General features: G+C 39.3%; 1 protein-coding gene and 1 long non-coding RNA gene across 22 annotated transcripts in view; one reads left to right on the top strand and one right to left on the bottom strand.

Moving 5' to 3' along the window:
- Positions 1-21,590, top strand: part of LOC135969585 (uncharacterized) — a 305,912-nt gene that overhangs the window by 211,312 nt on the left and 73,010 nt on the right. The window lies entirely within an intron of this gene.
- The window catches only part of ACAP2 (ArfGAP with coiled-coil, ankyrin repeat and PH domains 2), a 181,299-nt gene that overhangs the window by 98,627 nt on the left and 61,082 nt on the right, over positions 1-21,590 (bottom strand). For all 21 annotated transcript variants that reach the window (XR_010584841.2, XR_012430551.1, XR_012430552.1 and 18 more), the window contains 2 exons: positions 12,651-12,770; positions 11,769-11,822 (listed from right to left, as the gene is read on the bottom strand). Coding sequence is in view for 13 of the 21 variants with exons in the window: in XM_065539686.1 (XP_065395758.1) it covers positions 11,769-11,822; positions 12,651-12,770 (174 nt within the window). In the remaining 8 variants the exon portion in view is untranslated. The remainder of the gene's footprint in view (positions 1-11,768; positions 11,823-12,650; positions 12,771-21,590) is intronic.

Here is a 21,590-nt window from a genome sequence, read left to right as displayed (position 1 = left end):
ACTCTGTTGACAGTTTCTTTTGCTGTGCACAAGCTCTTTAATTAGGTCACAATTGTCAATTTTTGTTTTTGTTGCAACTGCTTTTGGCATCTTTGTCATGAAATCTTTGCCAGGGCCTATGTCGTGAATGGTATTTCCTAGATTTTCTTCCAGGGTTTTTATAGTTTTGGGTTTTTACCACTCGAGTCTTTAATCCATCTTGAGTTGATTTTTGTATACAGTGTAAGGAAGGGGTTTCAATCTTCTGTACATGGCTAGCCACTTATCTCAGCAACGTTTACTGAATAGGGAAGTCCTTTCCCTCATGACTTGTTTCTGTCAGCTGTGTTGAAGATCAGATGGTTGTAGGTATGCGGCCTTATTTCTGGACTCTTTTCTCTGTTCCACTGGTCTATGTGTCTGTTTCTGTTCCAGTACCATGCTGTTTTGGTTACTGTGGCCCTGTAGCATAGTTTGAAGTCTAGGCCAGGTGTGGTGACTCACGCCTGTAATCCCAACACTTTGGGAGGCCAAGGCGGGAGAATCACTTGAGGTCAGGAGTTCGAGACCAGCCTGGGCAACATGGTGAAACTCTGTCTCTACTAAACATACAAAAAATTAGCCAGACCCAGTGGTGGTGTGCACCTGTAATCCCAGCTACCTGGGAGGCTGAGGCAGGAGAATTGCTTGAACCCGGGAGGCCGAGGTTGCAGTGAGCTGAGATTGTGCCATTGCACTCCAGTCTGGGCAGCTAGAGTGAAACTCTGTCTCAAAAAATAAAAAATAAAAAAATAGTTTGAAGTCTGGAATGTGATGCCTCCAGCTCTATTTATTCTTTTTGTTTAGGATTACTTTGGCTATTCAAACTCTTTTTTGGTTCCATATGAATGTTTTTAAAGTGTTTTTTTCTAGTTCTGTGAAGACTATCATTGGTAGTTTGATGGGAATAGCACTGAATCTGGAAATTCCTTTGGGCTGTATGGCCATTTTAACAGTATTGATTCTATCTGTCCATGAGCATTTAATGTTTTTTCATTTGTTTGTGCCATCTCTGATTTCTTTGAGCAATGTTTTGTAATCCTCATTATAGAGATCTTTCACCTCCTTGGTTAGCTGTATTCCTAGGTATTTTATTCCTTTTGTGGCAACTGTGATCAGGACTGTGTTCCTGAATTGGCTCTCGGGTTGCATGTTGTTGGTGTACAGAAATGCTACTGATTTTTGCATGTTGATTATGTATCCTGAAACTTTGCTGAAATTGTTTATCAGCCGAAGGTGTTTTGGGGCTGAGATTATAGGGTTTTCTAGATATAGCATCATGTTGTCTGCAAACAGGGATGGTTTTACTCTCTCTCTTCCTATTTGGATGCCCTTTATTTCTTTCTCTTGCCGGATTGCTCTGGCCAGGACTTCCAATACTATGTTGAATAGGAGTGGTGAGAGAGGGCATCCTTGCCTTATGCTGGTTTTCAAGGGGAATGCTCCCAAATTTTTTTTTTTTTTTTTTTTTTGAGACAGTATTCCTCTGTCGCTCAAGCTGGAGTGCAGTGGTGCGATCTCGGCTCCCTGCAACCTCCACCTCCCAGGTTCAAGCAATTTTCATGTCTCAGCCTCCCAAGTAGCTGGTTATATAGGTAATACAGGCACACACCACCAAGCCCAGCTAATTTTTATATTTTTAGTAGAGATGGGGTTTTGCCATGGCCAGGCTGGTCTCAAACTCCTGGCCCCAAGTGATCCACCTGCCGTGGCCTTCCAAAGTGCTGAGATTACAGGCATGAGCCACTACGCCCAGCCCAAAATTCTTAATTTTATAATCTTTCAAAAAAACTTACATTGAAACATTTTAAGAATGCAGAAGTACATTCATACAGAAAGATTTGTATGCTAAACCTCTGCAAACACAAAATGAGACAGAAAGTTATTTTCCAAGATTAGTTACAATAATATCAGATCAAGAAGCTAACTACAAGGTTACTCAATGAAGAGCTACAGCCAGAATGCTGCATACAATTGCTGAATTGCGCAATGTACCAGCTTACAGAAAAAAATGCCAAGAACTTTGTTAATTTACAAAGCAGCACAAGAAACAGAAAAGGTGCCACATTTCGTCAAGAGAATAACATTTTATGGCATGCCAGATAAACACATGCATAATGGCTAATCCTAAACACTCTATCAAAAAGTTTTCATTGCTGAGTGATGCTTCTGCACATTAGTAACTGTGCTCAATAGCAGAAAAAAATATCTGAGGTTGGACATAGCAATTCATGCCTCTGATCTCAGCACTTGGGAGTCCCAGAGAGGATCGCTTTAGCACAAGAGCTCAACAGTGACCTGGGCAACATAGTGAGACCCTGTCTCTAAAAAAAAAAAAAAAAAAAAAAAGCCAGACACAATAGCTCACATCTTGTAATCCCAGTACTCTGGGAGGCTGAGGCAAGAACATCAATTGAGTTCAGGAGTTCAAGACCAGCCTGGGCAACACAACAAGACACCCCTCTCTACAAAAAAAAAATTATCCAGGAATGGTGGTACACCTGCAGTCCCACTACTTGGAAGGCTGAGGCAGAAGGATCACCCGAGCCCAGGAGATTGAGGCTGCAGTGAGCTATGATCATACTACTGCACTCCAGCCTTAGTGACAGAGCAAAATTCTATCTCAAATCAAAATAAATAAATTCTGAACACGGTATCTTGGAAGAGCACTGACTGTTTGCAAACTACCTAAAGAAATGCCTAATGATAAATGGCATGTACCCAGGAGGCGGAGCTTGCAGTGAGCCGAGATGGGACCACCACACTCCAGCCTGGGCGAGAGAGAGAGAGACTCCGGCTCAAAAAAAAAAAAAAAAAAAAAAGGCCTAATGATAAAAGTAAAAATGCTGAAGAAAAACTTTGAAACAAAAAAGATATTATGGAAACACTGAATTTTGCATACTGATAGTGTAGCTAACAATGACCGCAAGATGTAAATTTACATTAAGAATTTATTTGGGGCCGGGTGCAGTGGCTCAAGCCTGTAATCCCAGCACTTTGGGAGGCCGAGGCGGGTGGATCACGAGGTCAGGAGATCGAGACCATCCCTGGCTAACATGGTGAAACCCCGTCTCTACTAAAAATACAAAAAACTAGCCGGGCGTGGTGGCGGGCGCCTGTAGTCCCAGCTACTCAGAGGCTGAGGCAGGAGAATGGCGTGAACCCAGGAGGCGGAGCTTGCAGTGAGCCGAGATCGCGCCACTGCACCCCAGCCTGGGCGACACAGCGAGACTCCGTCTCAAAAAAAAAAAAAAAAAAGAATTTATTTGGAACCAGGCGCAGTGGCTCACATCTGTAATCCCAGCACTTGGTGATGCGAAGATTGCTTGAGCCCAGAAGTTCATTTAAAAATAAAAATAAATTCATTTGGAAAACTCTGATGGTCTAGTAAAACATTTCACAGAGGATCTTTCATATATAAAATCATGCATATAGATATGATACATATTAATCCCAAACTAAATGTTATCAAAATAATAAATCTAAGACTAAACATTTAGTATCATCAAAGAAATACTATGAGAATATCATTATCTTCTATTTCATACAAAAGTGCACTGACTTCCAGAGAACAAATTCTGCTAAATTTTATGAATTAAAAGTAGAATTCAAACAGCTTGGGAGGAATAATTCTCAACTTGCAGATTTGTTTAACACTAGTTATTGACTGTAAAACATGGCTTTACTAACTGGCACCCTGCTATCCGATTAACTTATATGAAGCAGTCCTTAAAATTTTTGACAATTCACATACACTGCCAGGGGCGGTGGCTCACACCTATAATCTCAACACTTTGGGAGGCCAAGGCGGGTGGATCATTTGAGGTCAGGAGTTGGAACCAGCCTGGTCAACATGGTGAAAGTCCATCTCTAGTAAAAGTACAAAAATTAGCCAGGTGTGGTGGCAGGCACCTATAATCCCAGCTACTCAGGAGGCTGAGGCAGAAGAATTGCTTGAGCCCAAGAAGCGGAGGTTGCAGTGAGCAGAGTCATGCCATTGCACTCCAGGACGACAGAGCAAGACTCTGTCTTTAAAAAAAAAAAAAAAAAAAAACCAACAAAGCAAAACAAAACAAAACAAAAAAACATATACTGACAAACTTTATGGATTCAGACTGTGGAAACATGAAGCTGAAAATGAGTCACTGAGTCAGTGCTATCGTCTGAATTCAAAAAGAGAATCATTAAAAGTAGGTAGAAGGGGGAAGAGGTAGAGCAACTTCTGTGTAAACCTGCAGAAAGGCTTCATTATTTTATTCAAAATCCATCCAGGTCACACTGTAATCCCAGCACTCTGGGAGGTAGTGATGGGTGGATCACTTGAGGTTAGGAGTTTGAGACCAGCCTGGCCAACTTGTTGACACCCCATCTCTACTAAAAATAAAAAATAAAAAATAAAATTAGCCAGGCATGGTGGCAAGCGCCTGTAGTCTCACCTACTAGGGAGGCTGAGGCACAAGATTCACTTGAACCCGGGAGGCGGAGGTTGCAGTGAGCCGAGATCACGCCACTGCACTCCAGCCTGGGGGCTGAGCAAGACTCCACCTAAAAAACAAAAAATCCAATTTGTCCCAGAAAATATAAGCATTACTTGTGTCAATCAGAGAAAAAGAAGAGCACTTCCATTTTATGAATGATTGCCTCTTTGAAATACAACTTAAGAAGATACAATTATTTAAGTTCTAAAGAAGATACAATTATTTAAGTTCTAATTACATGTGAGAGAGGAGCTCCTGAGAGTCAGAGGAAAAGGGCAACAAATATTCCTCTGCCTTTTGCTAATATGCCTATATAGGCAGTTTCTCATCATTAACAATGACCAATAATTTGACAGGATCATCAATTTTAAATCTTGACCAGGAATTGCTTGAAAGTATTTCATGCAGAAAACCTCCTTTTTTTTTTTTTGAGACGGAGTCTCGCTCTGTCGCCCAGGCTGGAGTGCAGTGGCGCCATCTCAGCTCACTGCAAGCTCCGCCTCCCGGGCTCAGGTCATTCTCCCGTCTCAGCCTCCCGTAAAAGACCTTTATTAAAAAGTTATGTTTATTGAAGCAAGCTCAATCCTTTTTTTTTTTTTTTTCTTTCTTTCTTGAGACGGAGTCTCGCTCTGTCGCCCAGGCTGGAGTGCAGTGGCCGGATCTCAGCTCACTGCAAGCTCCGCCTCCCGGGTTCACTCCATTCTCCTGCCTCAGCCTCCGAGTACCTGGGACTACAGGCGCCCGCCACCGCGCCCGGTTAATTTTTGTATTTTTAGTAGAGATGGGGTTTCACCGTGTTAGCCAGGATGGTCTCGATCTCCTGACCTCGTGATCCGCCCGCCTCGGCCTCCCAAAGTGCTGGAATTACAAGCGTGAGCCACCACGCCCGGCCTCAATCCTATTTTTTTAAAACATCTGGACCAGGCATGGTGGCTCACTCGTGTAATCCCAGCACTCTGGGAGGCCGAGGTGGGCAGATCACCTTGAGGTCAGGAGTTAGAGACCAGCTTGGCCAACATGGTAAAACCCCTTCTCTACTAAAACTACAACAATTAGCTGGGCCTGGAAGCAGGCACCTGTAATCCTAGCTACTTGGAAAGGTGATGCAGGAGAATCGCTTCAACCCGGGAGGCAGAGGTTGCAGAGAGCTAAGATTGCACCACAGCATTCCAGCCTGGGTGACAGAGTAAGACTCTGTCTCAAAAAATAAAAAATAAATAAATAAAAATAAAACATCTGGAAGTGTTATACACATTCAGTACACAATATCTTCCCTAACACCGTGTTTTCTAAAAATATAACTTCATTAAAAAGAAACTTAAAATTTTTTCACCCTGATAGGTGCCCTTATCTCCCCATGAAGTTTTCTCCAGTGTTCCATACAAACATAACTAACATTTTCAATCTGTGCCATGAGATGACAGGAGTTGGGAAACACTGAAACTACCCTGTTCTCACTGTCTAAAACCATTTGTTGAGTAAGTGTACAGCTCTAAATTGAAAAATCAAATGTACAAAAAAAAAATACTGGCCAGGCACAATGACTCACACCTGTAATTCCAGCACTTTGGGAAGCCGAGGCAGGACGATCACTTCAGCCCAGGAGTTTGAGACCAGCCTGGACAATATAGCAAGACCCCATCTCTACAAAAAAATTAAAAAATTAGCTGAGCATGGTGGTGAATGCCTGTGGTCCCAGCTACTGAGAAGGCTGAGGCAGGAGAATCACTTAAGCCCAGGAATTCGAGGCTGCAGTGAGTTATGATCACACTAACTGCCTGGGCAAAAAAGCAAGACCCCGTCTCAAAAATGACTGACAGACAGATAGCAAAAAGAATCATACATGTTCATAGAATTTATGTACTAAATCAACTTTAAAGCTGCATTCAGCAAAGATAATAATCAAATAAATATTCCAAGTTCCTTATACCAACAGCAAGTTAGAATCCAAAAATGTCATCAATGGAATCACCAAAATCTCTTAAATTCTTGGAAAATAAGCCACTCTTCAAACAAATTCTAATATCTAGTAAAAAGTAGCATACATGACCTGCTCTGAAAAAGTCATGTGTGTTCACGTCTTATAAAAACATATGCGTTAAGGCCAAGCGCAGTGGCTCACACCTGTAATCCTAGCACTTCGGGAGGCCAAGGTGGGCCGATCACTTGAGGTCAGAAGTTCGAGACCAGCCTGGCCAACATGGTGAAACCCCATCTCTACTGAAAATATAAACGCTAGCTGGGTGTGGTGGTGGGCACCTGTAATCCCAGCTACTTGGGAGGCTGATGTGTAAGAATCGCTTGAACCTGGGAGGCGGAGGTTGCAGTGAGCCAAGATCATGTACTCCACTCTGGGCAACAGAGCAAGACTCCGTCTCAAAAAAGAAACGTATATATTGCGATAAAACAAAAGAATTTTAAACATAATACTCCTGAGGAAAGAGAATCACTTGAACCTGGAAGATGGAGGTTGCAGTGAGCCAAGATCGTGCCACTGCACTCCAGCCTGGGAGAGACAGCGAGACTCCATTTCACAAAAACAACAACAACAAAAACATATGAGTTAAAGAGAAACCTAGGATATTCTCATTCTAAAAGGAATAAGAAGAGTTCTATCCATTTTTACAGATAAATAAATAAATTACATGATAATCTAAATGATTTATTGTATTAAATGACCGGACAATCTAACTCCAACATATGTTTAATCTTTATTTGGCTAATAACACAAATGGTTTTATTACTTTCAAACGTTTATTTAAGCCCACAAAGTTCGTAAATGACACCTCTGAAATATCCAGACTTTTATCCTTACACAAACTGATATATCAAAGCCCAATTGTTATGAGCTCTGCTAGAGAATCTAATGCAGGTTACACTATTTATTATGTTTCAGAAAGCAGTTTTCCTTAATCATCCTTTATACTGGGATGCTATGCAATTAGAATTCCAGAGAATGCTTTAAAAAAAAAAAAAAAAAAAAAAAGCATTTTATATAACTAGGCTTTTCCTGCATTCTAACAAATGGCTCTGAGAACAAATTTAAATCTTATAATAAATTTTTAATAATGAAAAGTCATCTAGTAAATCCCCTTCATTTTATAGAAGAAGAATGTAAATCTTTTTTTTTTTTTTTTTTTTTTTTTGGAGACATGGTCTCACTGTGTTTCAGGCTGCAGTACAGTGGTGCGATCATAGCTCACTGTGACCCCAACTTCCCAGGCTCAAGTGATCCTCACACCTCAGCCTCCTGAGTAGCTGGGACTACAGACGTAAGCCACCACACCCAGCTAATTTTTCTATTTCTTGTAGACACCAAGTTTTGCCATGTTGCCCAGACTGGTCTCTAATGGGGCTCGAGCAATCAAACCACCTCAGCCTCCCAAAGTGCTGGGATTACAGGTATGAGCCCCCACGCCCAGCCTACAGAGGAGGAATGTGAATCTCAGAAAAATTAAATGACTTCCCTAGAATGAGAATTATGTAACTACCGGGAGTGTAACAGTAAACAAGGTAAGTGTTATCCCTAGCCATAGTCTAATTAAAGTGAAGTATAACCGGGCTATGATGAGGGAAGAACTTTTGCCACAAATATAGGAATTCTAGTTCAAGTGACACAAGTCATTCCTACCGAAAGAAATTTAAAGTATTGGTTACAAAACAACAAAAAGGCCAGATAGAATAGATGGTATATTAACTATAAAAAGAAGAAAATTAAAAGAAAGTAAACCAAGGACTCACAATTTCATTTTTATATCTATTAAAAGGAAAATTTCTGAGATGCTGTCAAAAAGAATAAAAGAATAAAATACACAGTGGACTTCTGGGTATAGTGTTAGACAAAAAGTTCTTCTTGTATAGAAACATGTATGTAAACACAAACAAGCTGACCAACATGCAGCCTTCAGACCTCCAGGCAGACGGACAAAGAGTGATTTTTTCTTAGTATACAAATTATCTTTTTAAAGCAACGAGTTTTATAGTCAACAGAGAGTATGAGGTTTCTCAAGTATAAGGAATAGCCAAAAAAAAAAAAAAGAGGGAGGAAGGAAGGGAGGAAGGGAGGCGGAGGAAGGGAGGAAGCAAGAAGAGAGAAAGAAAAGTGAGAAAAGTGGAATCTGCACAGGTTTCAGGAGTGTAGGTGCACACTAAGATTAAGAGCACTGGTATTAAGGCCGGGCGCGGTGGCTCAAGCCTGTAATCCCAGCACTTTGGGAGGCCGAGGCGGGTGGATCACGAGGTCAGGAGATCGAGACCATCCTGGCTAACATGGTGAAACCCCGTCTCTACTAAAAATACAAAAAACTAGCCGGGCGTGGTGGCGGGCGCCTGTAGTCCCAGCTACTCGGAGGCTGAGCCAGGAGAATTGGCATGAACCTGGGAGGCGGAGCTTGCAGTGAGCCGAGATCGCGCCACTGCACTCCAGCCTGGGTGACACAGCGCGAGACTCCGTCTCAAAAAAAAAAAAAAAAAAAAAAAAAGAGCACTGGTATTAAAAAGACCAATCTCGGCTGGGTGCAATGGCTGACGCCTGTAATCCCAGCACTTTGGGAGGCCAAGGCAGGCGGATCACAAGGTCAAGAGATCGAGACCATCCTGGCCAACATGTTGAAACCCTAACTCTACTAAAAATACAAAAAATTAGCTGGGCATGGTGGCGGGCGCCTGTAGTCCCACCTACTCCAGAGGCTGAGACAGAAGAATCCCTTGAACCCAGGAGGCAGAGGTTGCCGTGAGCCGAGATTGCGCCGCTGCACTCCAGCCTGTCAACAGAGTGAGACTCCGTCTCAAAACAAAACAAAACAAAACAAAGACCAATCTCTATTCCTCCAAAGGAAACAATACATATATACCTTGCTTCAAGGCCAGGTGCAGTGGCTCACGCCTGTAATCCCAACACTTTGGAAGGCCAAGGCGGGTGGATCACTTTAGGCCAGGAGTTTGAGACTAGCCTGGCCAACATGCCAAAACCCCGTCTCTACTAAAAGTACAAAAATTAGCCAGGCACGGTGGTGCATGCCTATAGTCCCAGCAACTTGGGAGGCTGAAGCACGAGAATCACCCAAACTCGGGAGGCGGAGGCTGCATCGAGCCGAGATCGCCTGGGAGACACAGGCAGACTCTGTCTCAAAAAAAAAAAAAATTATTTGCCAAAAGTTTATCTTAATCATAACTTTTCACATATAAAACCGTAACAAAGAGCAAGGTATTATTATATAAAGAAACAGCGTAAGATTTACTGCTTTAAGGAGAGGAGTATTTCAAAGGATAATAAATTATAGAGAAAACATTTAGTCTATTATGTCAATTTAAAGTCAATCACTTATATCAACAGGAAAAAAAAACTTTCTTACTAAATTACATTTGGTTTAAAGAGAAATCAAATATACCAAACACTGCCATCTAAATTCAACAGAAGGCAAAAAGAAAACTATTATGTGGTCAAATGGTGTCAAATACTAGAGCTAAAACCATAAAACTCTTAGAAGAAAACGTAAGGGTAAATTTTTATGACCTTGAATTTGGCAATGAATTCCCTCACACATAACACCAAAAACACAAACAATAAAAGACAGAGTAGAGAAACTGAACTTCAGACTTCATCAAAACTAAAAACTTTTGTGTGTCAAAGGATATTTTCATGAAAGTAAAAAAGAAAACCTACAAAATGAGAGAAAATATTTGTATAACATATACTGGTAAGGGTTTAATATCCAAACTATGTAAAACAAGTATAAGTCAACAACAACAATAACAAAAAAGCCCAATTAAATAACTGACAAAGGGACTGGGTGCAGTGGCTCACACCTGTAATCCCAGTGCTTTGGAGGCTGAGGCGGGAGGATGAGTTGAGCCCAGGAGTTGAGGACTAGCCTGGGCAAAAGAACAAGACCTCATCTCTACCAAAAAAAAAAAAAAAAAAATTAGCCTGGCATGGTGGCACACGCCTGTAGTCCTAGCTAACTCGGAGGGTACAGCAGGAGGATCACTTAAGCCTAGGAGTTCCAGGCTGTAGTGAGGTATGACTGTGCCACTGTACTCCAGCCTGGGTGACGGAGTGAGACCCTATTTCTAAATAAATAAAGGACTTCAATAAACAATGCTAACAATGATAGAAGATACACAAGAAACCAGTAAGCACATAAAAGATACTCAACTGCATGAGTCATTAGAGAAATGCAAATCAAAACTACAATGAGATACCACTTCACACCTACTAGGATGGTTATATTTTTTTTTTAAAAAAATTGAAAATAACAAGTGATGATAACAATGCGGAGAACTTGGAACACTCAAACACTACTGGTGGAAATGTAAAATGGTACCGTCTCTGTAGAAAACAGTTTGGCAGTTTCTCAAAAAGTTAAACATAGAATTACCACATGACCCAGTAATTCTACACCTAGGTACATGCCCAAAAGAACTGAAAACAGTCACTCAAGCAGATACTTGTACATGTCAATATTGGTATAGCTAAAATTTGAACTGCAATTAAAATAAACGTTGTCATATTACTTCATCCTAAATATGCTAACCAACAAAAAAATTAAGAAAATCAAATTAAGAACCAAAAACAAGCAGATTTTATGAAGATTATAAGTATTGATATTCTTAGTACAGACAGCGGCTAATAAATTTTAAAGCACTGATTAAATAATTATACAACAGCCATATCAATTAAGCTTTTTCAAAAATGTAAGAAACATACAGCTTATAAGCTGTGATTTTTGCAGTAAACTTTCATAAACTTTGTAAAGGAATTTTGTACATTCCCAAAGTAATATATATCCCTCATTCTTGAAGGATAAATGTCCACAAATCTTAAATGCACATATAAATAGCTCAAAGAATATAGCACTCTTTAATATTGGTCATTGTTTAGATAAAGGGGATATATTGGTAAGTATCTAAAAAGAAATAGCTACATTTAAAATGACTTTTGCTTCTTTATTCTTAAATACATGCTTAAAAATTTTTAAAACCACAACTTAAACAGAAAAAAAATTAACTTTTGGGGGTATGTCCTTCAATGATATTAAGTTCACTATATTAGAATGGAAAATAATACTCTTATTCTCTTCTTTCACACGCACACACACTCACACACAAACACACACACAGTGTACGTTTTAGATTCACCCAACTAAAAAGCTGATGATGAATCAAAGCCATGTAATTCACTTTTAGTCATTTCATAAAATATTGCGACTCAAGAAATTAATACTAAAATGTTAATACGGTCATAGTTAACACCTACTTACTGACACTTACTGTGTGAAAATTTATCATTTCTTGAAGACTGTCGGAAAACTTGGTCAAACTTGTCTATGAGAAAGAAATCAAAAGAAAACCAAATCATTTAAGAGCCATTTAAATAGGTCACAAAAATGTGACCTCAGCATTTCTGACAGATCAAGTTACACTGTAAACAGTAACATTTATTTCCAGGGACAATCTCACTACCTCACAGGTACACTCTGCAGAGGTCAAGTCTACATGTGGTAACAAATAAAACCCTAAAAATGTGAAAGAATTAGTACTGCCCCTTCAATAGTATTATGCTACCAATAGAAATGGCAAATATAAACCTAAGGTAAAACTGTTTTGAGTGTATCAAGATGACCCATGTAGGCATCTAGGATCAAATAATCATCAAACTACAATCATTTCTTCACCAGTTATTATTTCTCATGAAAGAAATAAAACACCACACAGCATACCAAGGGATCTAAGGTAACCCGGCATAAGCTGGCTAACCAGTACCTATACAGCCGCCATACGTAGAGTTAGACACTACACTCAGGTTAAGGCCCTCTGCGTGCCCCTATAAGCAGCTACTAGGAGGCATGATCTTGATCTTCCTGCTCAGGCCCTCTGACAGGTGCTTCAGCTCACCTAGCAGCAAGTAAACTTAGTAAACTAAACAAAATAATAAGAAACTAGGTGAGAAGAGCCATGCTAGATAATGCGCAATGCAAATAAACCATCAACTTCTATCGTAGAAAACAGAATTATACAAGACAGCACCAAGGGGTGATCGCTTTTCTACTTCTAAGTATCACCATAACTAAATAAGGTAGACGAATGCACAATTCCTTAATGTCTTATTGCTTTTTTTTTTTCATTTTTAACTGTAATTTCAGTAATACTAACCTCCACTACAGCATCGTTACTAGAATACTGAGCCAGGTCTCGAATCCCATTCATGAACTGTTTATTTGCAACACAAAAGGCTTTTCCAGTGTCAATCATTGCAATACAAAGCTTCACAAGCTGAAAAAGAAAAAAATATTCATCAGGTTGAAGATAATTTTACAAATTACTTAGCTGAACAAGTGCAGGCAGTAACTATATGAGGTGACCTAGTTAAGTTCAATTTGTTTCATCAATAAACTCAAAACAGACTAATTGAAAAGTATTCTTTTTTCCTTTGGCTTATAAAGTAAATCCATAGCAGAGTTGTACCAAAGAAGTTGACCTTTTAGGATCCAGAGGTTGTGTGATAACAATAACAAAAGTACGTTGGAGGAAAGGTAAGTAAACTAGTATGATAGCTTACTGATCATTTCAACGTTAGTCTATCAAAGCAGATGTGTAAAGTGATTGATCAACCATGTACTCAAAAAAAAAAATTTCTCTAATACCCATTGTTCCAGGCATCGTCTACGCCTTCGTACTGGGCTCTTCTCTTTCTTTCATCTTTCTCTTTCTCTCTCCCCTCCTTCTTTTCATTCCCTTTATCCCTCCATCTCCCTATTCTTCCATTCCTTCTTTCCTTCTTTCTCTTCTTTCTTTCAGGCACAGAACTTTTTTTTTTTTTTTTACCAAAATCTTGGGTAAATGTCAAATATTAAAAAACAGATGAAAGTGAAACTGTTGTAGAGAAAGGAGAGAAAAGTACTGAGGGGATGGAGAGGGGGGTCACCAAGAAGAGGAAAAAGAGCCAAGAAAAACTTTAGAAAACCCCTGAAGGATCTCAAGAGTATAAATCAAAACTGCTGCCCTAAGACCTAGGGGAACAGAAATTGAAAGCATAATCTCTGCTCTCAAAAACTCTAATTCTATAATTCTAACAAGTAGATAAATTCTATAGAGCACAAACACAACTACTATGACAAAACTATGCATGAAAGAAAAAAGGAAGAACATCTAACCAGGGCTGTGGGGACCAGGGCAAGATTCCTAGAAAAGGCAACAGAAGATATTGCTATACTCTTACGGGCTTTTGATTTATCAGTGTGTATCCAAGAGGGGAGGTATAAAATATGTAGCATTTCCCAAAAAGAATTCATGTGAGAGGAAGCATTATTATATGATCAATGTTCCACAAAACCCACTGTGAGAAATGCTGGCACAGATGTCTTTTAAATCGTTTGCTATTTACAATATAAAATAAAATGTCTTGCCAGAAAAACTGATTCTAAAGTTCATATGGAGTAACCGCTATGCAAGAAGAGCAAAAAAAAAATATTTGAAGAAGAGTAATAAGGTAGGAACATTAGTACAATATGATATTAAAATATATTATAAAAGGAAAGTAAATAAAAGTCTGGTAGTAAATGCAAATAGACAAACTGATAATGTAAGAGAATACACAGTCAAAAAAAACAGATACAAATATGCCATATTTGATTAAAGTAATATTCCAGCCAGTGGGGGAAAAGTTATCTGATAAATGATATTAGGGACACTGGATAGTCAACTGAAGGCAATAAAAAAAGAAATTAAATTGTATTACAGACCCCCAAGTTAATTACAGATAAAGATTTAAACATAAAAACAAAATCAGAAATCAAAGAGAAAACAGAAGCTTTTTCTTTTTTTTTCAATAATCTCAAAGTGGGAAGTCTGAGAAGGATGCAAAGCTCAAATACTATGGAAAAAAAAAACAAACTGATCGATCCAATTATATAAGACATTACTATAAGGAAAAAACAAACACAGTCAAAAAAAATAACATAGGAAAACAATATTAAGATAAATCACAAAGGACAAATTTCCCTACCATAAGAAAGGGTATATAAATTATTTTGAAAATCCAACTATTCACTAGAAAAAATGGGTAACATACATGCAGAGATAATTATCCCCCCCAAAAAAAGAAACACATGTGTCTTAAACGCATGAAAAGATATTCATTCTCACTCATAATAAAAGAAAGAGAAATTACTTTTTTTTTTTTTTTTAACTAACGGCAAAGATCAAAAAGTTTGATAGCATGCTGTTTTAAAGAGGGTAGGTATGGGGAAATAGTCACTCTCACGCACCCTTGTTGGTAGGAGTGTAAATTGGTACAATATCTACAGAAGGCAGTTTAGCAAGAGCTATCAAAATTTAAAACACACATACCTTCTAACTTCGCAATTTCACTTTTTAAAATGTATTATACAACTATATTTTACAGATAGCCATATGACCCATGTAAAGTTATTCACTGCAGTCACAGTAAAATATTGGTAGCAAGCTAAGTGTCCGTCAGTGGACAGCTAAATAAATTACGATATATCCATTCAAGGTAATACAATTCAACCATTTTTTTTTTAAATGAGACAGCTCTATAATAACAAATAACATCCATGATACATTAAGAGAAAAATCAAAATGTAGAACAGTGCTAAAATTTTTGTTGAAATGGGGACAGTCATTTGTACTGAAGAGTACAAATACTTTTATATGCGTAGAAAATTTTGTGAAAAGGCCAGGCACAGTGGTTCACACCTGTAATCCCAGAACTCTGGGAGGCCAAGGTGGGCAGATCACTCGAGGTCAGGAGTTCAAGACCAGCCTGGCCAACATGGCAAAACCCCATCTCTACTAAAAATACAAAAATTAGCCAGGCATGGTGGTGCGCACCTGTAGTCCCAGCTAGGCAGGAGGCTGAGGCAGGAGAATTGCCTGAACCCAGGAGGTGCAGTGAGCTGAGATCATGCCACTGTACTCCAGTCTCGGTGACAGAGCAAGGCTATCTCAAAAAAAAAAAAAAGAGAATTGTGCAAGGGCACAAGAGAAACTAGTTCAGTGCATTCTTCTAGGAAAGAGATTAGAAAATGATTTTCACTGGGTACACACTTTTTTACCTTCAAATTGTGTACTACACAGGTCGTATTATGCAACAAATTAAATTAAAAAATAATTAAAAGTTTCCATAAAAACAAAGAGAGACAGGTTAATAGTAAAACATATGGTAAAAAACATAGGGTTCTCAGCTAAGTCTGCTTAGGTTCAACCTACTGTTAAACATCTAAGTGAGCCTGAATGACATTAACCTCAACAAACTTCCATTTCTTCTTCTGTATCATACGTAACAATGGTACCAAACCATATATGGTTACTAAAAAAAAAAAGAGTAAGATAATGCACATAAAGATTCTTAGCACAGGCCAGTGGCTCATGCCTGTTAAGCCTAACACTTTGGGAGGCCAAGATGGGAGGATCTCTCGAGGCCAGGCATTTGAGACCAGCCTGGTCAACATGGCAAGACCCTATCTCTGTCTTTAAGAGAAAAAAAAAAAGATTCTTAGCACAAACTGTTACTGGCACATGGTAATTATTCAATAGAGATTTGTGCTTCCTTGTCAGAGGGGGAGGTTTTCTTATTGTTGCTTGCTTTTGTTTTGTTTTACTAAGAAACAAGCTTATTTAAAAAATAAATAAATAAACTTTATCAATTTAAGGTAGAGGTGGCAGAGAAGGGAAAGGAGAGAGATGCTAAAGCGAAGTCCTGAGGAGGTAGGCAGCTTGCAAATGCATAGAAAAAGGGCTACTTTTATCATTCAAAGAAGCAGAAAAACTAAAATGGTAAGAACAGAGCCTGTTAAACTTCTAGATTAGGACCAAGAAATAGGCATTTCCCACCAAGCAGAAGAAGAGACAAGGTCATCTGCTAAGAATGAAGAACAATGTGGCAAATCTTGAGGTCTTGAAGAGCCACTAACAGTAACAAGAAAGGAACCTGACTGGGTTTGGGGGAAACTGCTTTATATCAAGAATTCCAGGAATGTGTAGCACCATCAGTTGGTTTCACCAAACAGTTGTGTAACTTCCCCTGTAGGGTTTTGTAGGCCCGATATGGGACAAATAATATAGATGGTTAGACTTAAAATAGTGGAGAATTCTGCAGACTAGGTGTTACGGAAGGGACATGAAAGTCTCTGAAGAGAAATAATGATGTAATAAAATTAAGAGTACTCTGAAAGGGATCATAGCAGCATTATTCACAACAGCCAAAAAAGAGAAACAACTCAAATGTCCATCAACTGATGAACAGAGAAACAAAATGAGGTACATCCATGCAATGATGCATTATCCGGCTATAACAACAAAGAACTGATATATGCTATAACACGGATGAATCTTAAAAACGTTATGCTAAGAGAAAGGAGCTAGTCACATAAGACCAAATATTGTATTATTCCATTTATTTGAAATATTCAGAAAAGGCACCATGCCAGGGACAGAAAGTAGATTCTGTTGCCAGAAGATAGAGGGAGAGGAGAATTGGGAGTGAATGCTAATAGATATAGGGTTTCTTTCTGGGGTGAAAAATATTTTGGAATTAGATAGTGGTGATGGTTGTACAACACTGGGACTATACTAAAAACCATGAATCACACACTTTGAAACAGTGGATTTTATGTTAGGTTAATTTTATCTCAACTTTAATTACAAAAAAAGAGGAATACATTGAAGTGTATTTAAAAACTATCTGAGCAGCCATAAAAAAGAATGAGTTCATGTCCTTTGCAGACACATGGATGAAGCTGGAAACCATCATTCTCAGCAAACTAACACAGGAACAGAAAACCAAACACCGCATGTTCTCACTCATAAGTAGGAGTTGAACAATGAGAACACATGGACACAGGGAGGGGAACATCGCACAGCGGGGTCTTTCGGGGGTGCAGCAAGGGGAGGGAGAGCATTAGGACAAATGCATGCAGGACTTAAAACCTAGATGATGGGTTGATAGGTGCAGCAAACCACCATGGCACATATATACCTGTGTTACAAACCTGCACATTCTGCACATGTATCCCAGAACTTAAAGTAAAATTAAAAAAAAAAAAGTGATCTGAAATATCACAAGTGGATAGTGACAGACCAGAGATAGGGCTGAAGAACAGAAGCAGTAATGAGGCTGAGAACTGGAAGGACTGGAGACTCAAGTCAGAAAGTAGGATACCAGCATTCCAGATTTCAAAGATTAGAACCCTAGGTGATGAGGCACAGAACATAGCCATGAAATAGGTATCAGAAGGAGAACAGTGGTCACTATCACAGGAGTTACAGAGGAAAGGAAATTGTCATACAGCAGAACAACATATACACTGCGGCTATCCAGGAGGAAGGATGGACTTGACAATGAAGAGGGAGGGAGGCAGAAAGAGAGAAGACTGAGATTTTGCCAGCTGTCAAAATACTTGATAACGCTGATAAATGAGATAATAACTGAATAAACCTACAAAGAGTCTAAGATTTTTAGCTACAACAAGATTAAATGTCAAGTCCATCTAAACTATCAAACTAATATCCCTAATTCATTCAACAACTTTTTACTAAGCAATTACTATGTCATAGACACTTTGCCAGATGATAGGAATACAAACAACTTATCTGCTGACTATCTTTGAGTAACATACTCTCCGATTCTTGTTTTTTCATGTGCAAATTAGGGTATCCACTTTGCAATATTGCTATAATGGTAAGAAATAATATAAGTAAAACATAGGACTACTTTGCATACACTAAGTATACAAAACAAATAAGGGTTTTTTCTTTTTCTTTGGAAACGGGGTCTTGCTCCGTCACCCAGGCTGGAGTGCAGTGGCACACACACGCACGCACGCACGCCACCACGCCAGGGGCACCATACCCAGCCAATTTTTGTATTTTTAGTAGAGTCAGGATTTCACCATATTAGCCAGGCTGATCTCGAACTCCTGACCTCAAGTACTTCGCCTGCCTCGGCCTCCCAAAGTGCTGGGATTACAGGTGTGAGCCACCACTCCGGGCCAGTTTTTTTCCTTTCTAAGGACAGTCTGTCTTCAAGGAGCTAACAATCTGTTGAAGAGACAGCATCATTGTTTACTTAGAATTTACCACATGCCAAGAACTGTGCTAAGTACTTTACATGTATTGTCTCACTTTAGTTTCATAATAACCCCACGAAATAGACACTCTTATTTTCCCCATTTTGGAGAGAAGAAACGGAGGCACAGAAAGGTTGAAGAGCTTGTCCAAGGCCATACTGCTAGTAAATGAGAGAGCCAGACTCAAACCCAGCAGCAGCTCCAGGCTTTGTGTTCTTAATACCAGGCTATGCTGCCCCCCAAAATTACAATATTGTAACAGCTTAAATCAAAGTACATGCACGAAATAATGCAACAGAAGAAAAAGAGCCAACACTTGGTAGTACTTGGCTGAGATTTAAAGAGTATCTGCTCAACGGGGAACAAGCATGCCAGTGAGACAATGCAACACATGCAGAAATTAAGTCTAGATGGCAACGATGATGCACTATGATGCTGTCAATGACAGAACACCAGAAAGAATGGATCAATAATTGAACTCAGTAGAGCAATGCCACTCGTAAAGCATTATTCACCAGAAAGAATGGAACTACTGGTGGCGTACATTATACGCAAAGCCAACAAGCTAGTTTAACCTGTCCCTGGCATGATTTACAATGATACTATAGGTGGAACTTGCCCCACACGAAGCTATGCAATCATTAACCTAGACTTGGAGCAACCCCTCCACCACCCCCATTAGTCCTTCAATGCCACTACCTTCAATAACAATCATTTCCTCCTCTCAGCCTCTCTTCTCTATGCTAACTCCCCATAGTTTCTAAAATAAAAATAATAGTTAATAGATTAACAATTTGAGCTAGGCATGGTGGCTCATGCCTGTAATCCCAGCACTTTGGGAGGCCAAGGCAGGCAGATCACCTGAAGTTAGGAGTTCAAGGTCAGCCTGGCCAATATGGTGAAACCCTGTCTCTACTAAAAATACCAAAAAATTAGCCAGGCGTGGTAGCATGCTCCCGTAATCCCAGCTACTCAGGAGGCTAAGGCCGAAGAATTGCTTCAGCCTGGAAGGTGGAGGCTGCAGTGAGCCGAGATCACACCACTGCACTCCAGCCTGGGTGACACAGCAAGACTCCATTTCAAAAAAAAATTTTTTTTAATTAAAAAAAAAAAAGAATTTGGGAGAGGTACAGAAACCAGAGAAATATAAAAGTAACTATGGACCCTCAGTGGGAGGGAAAATAGGTGATATTTTTTAAGCTGTCAGGTTTCCATGTGTCCTTAGTAGCCCTTTGGGTAAGACAGACTCTAGAATGGGCTTATAGTTCTTAGTACTAAATGTCAATACTTCAATAACTTGTTTTAGATTTGAATCTTTTGGTTTGAAGATTCTAGCAGTGTGCCCTACCCCAAGTGAATAATACAAAGGAAAAAAGAATTCACTCATAACAGCAAAATAATCAGCAAAAACACTGTCAGTGGATTCTATCTGTTTAGGTATTTTAAACTCTGAGGTGTCCCACCACAGTGTTTCATATGATTTACATGCAGTTCTACCTTATTACATTACTCTTATTTCATGTATATTATATGTAACAATATATGTATTATTTTTGTATATATAAGTAATAAGATACCCTTCTTATACCACTCTGTGATTCTTCAAAAGGCCTTGCCCCTCTACATACTCTCTCATACATCTTCCATAACATCAAAACTATATTTTCTGTTTTCTACCTTAAGAGTTTAAAATGTTGTTTCAAAGAGTACTTGAAAATAAATGTAAAGCCTCAGGGTAAAAAAAAAATAAAATAAAAGAGTAATAAAAAGCCAGACATGTAATTTTTAAGTGGAAAACGAAGGAAGGCATTTTCAAATATCCTTATCCAAAATTAAAACATTAATTTTTGCAAAGACTTGCCTGGAGGCTAGCTAGCATTCCTCAGAACATCTCCCAGTGGCGTGTGCTCCCCCGGCACAGACCCTGAGGTGCAGGGTGCACAAGAAGAGCACTGAACTGATCATACAGACAGAGGGGGCCGGGTGCGGTGGCTCATGCCCGTAATCCCAGAACTTTGGGAGGCCAAAGCGGGCAGATTGCCTGAGTGCAGGAGTTTGAGACCAGCCTGGGCAACACAGTGAAATCCCATCTCTACTAAAATACAAAAAATTAGCCGGGCATAGCAGAATGAGCCTATAGTCCCAGCTACTAGGGAGGCTGAGGCAGGAGAAGTGCTTGAACCTGGGAGGTGGAGGTTGCAGTGAGCTGAGATCGTGCCACTGCACTCCAGCCGGGGTGACAAAGCAAGATTCTGTCCCAAAACAAAAAGAAAAGGGGTTCTAACCCTGGTCGTGCCTCTTCTACTCTGTGATTTGAAGCAAGTCCCCGTCACTTCCTCGGGCTTTGCTATCCTCATATATAAAATGGGAATAATAACACTTGTCCTACCTACACTACAAGATTATTGTAAAAATTAAAAAGATACTACATATTACAGGGCTTTAAAAATTATAGAGTACTATACAAAAATAACTTCTCTCTAAACATCTAAAATTCTGACGTAATTTGTTTACATATAGAACTAATGCTGTTTTATATAGTTTCTAGACTATTTATATGATATAAAGATGTGTGTTTCATGGTTTCAGAACATTTGAAAACCTTCAGCTTCATGTATTTAATATCCTTGCTACTCAAAGTGTGGCCCATGGGCCAGCAGTCTGGGCGTCACCTGGAGTCCGGTTACAAACACAGAATCTCAGGTATCTCCAGCTACTGAGGCAGAATCTGTTTTTTCACAAGATGAGATCCCCAAGGGATACCTATGCAAAGTTTAGGCTTGAGAAGCACTACGTTACACAGCAAGGCCATTTATAATAATCATTAAACTAGAAAATTATTTCCAGAAAAGGTATTTCAAATATATACATCTGATTTATCTCCAGAAATTTAAAGAGAAACATTTTAATGAGCAGCGGCTTCAGAAGTACATCTAAACAAATGGATCAGAAGCTGTCTTCTCATTCTACTACTTCTGCCTACTATATAGCAAACAACGTTTCT

Source organism: Macaca fascicularis, chromosome 2 (genome assembly GCF_037993035.2).
Source record: "Macaca fascicularis isolate 582-1 chromosome 2, T2T-MFA8v1.1".
Classification (NCBI taxonomy): Eukaryota; Metazoa; Chordata; class Mammalia; order Primates; family Cercopithecidae; genus Macaca; species Macaca fascicularis.
Note: the sequence above shows the minus strand (reverse complement) of the source record. Positions and strands in the feature narration are given on the sequence as shown.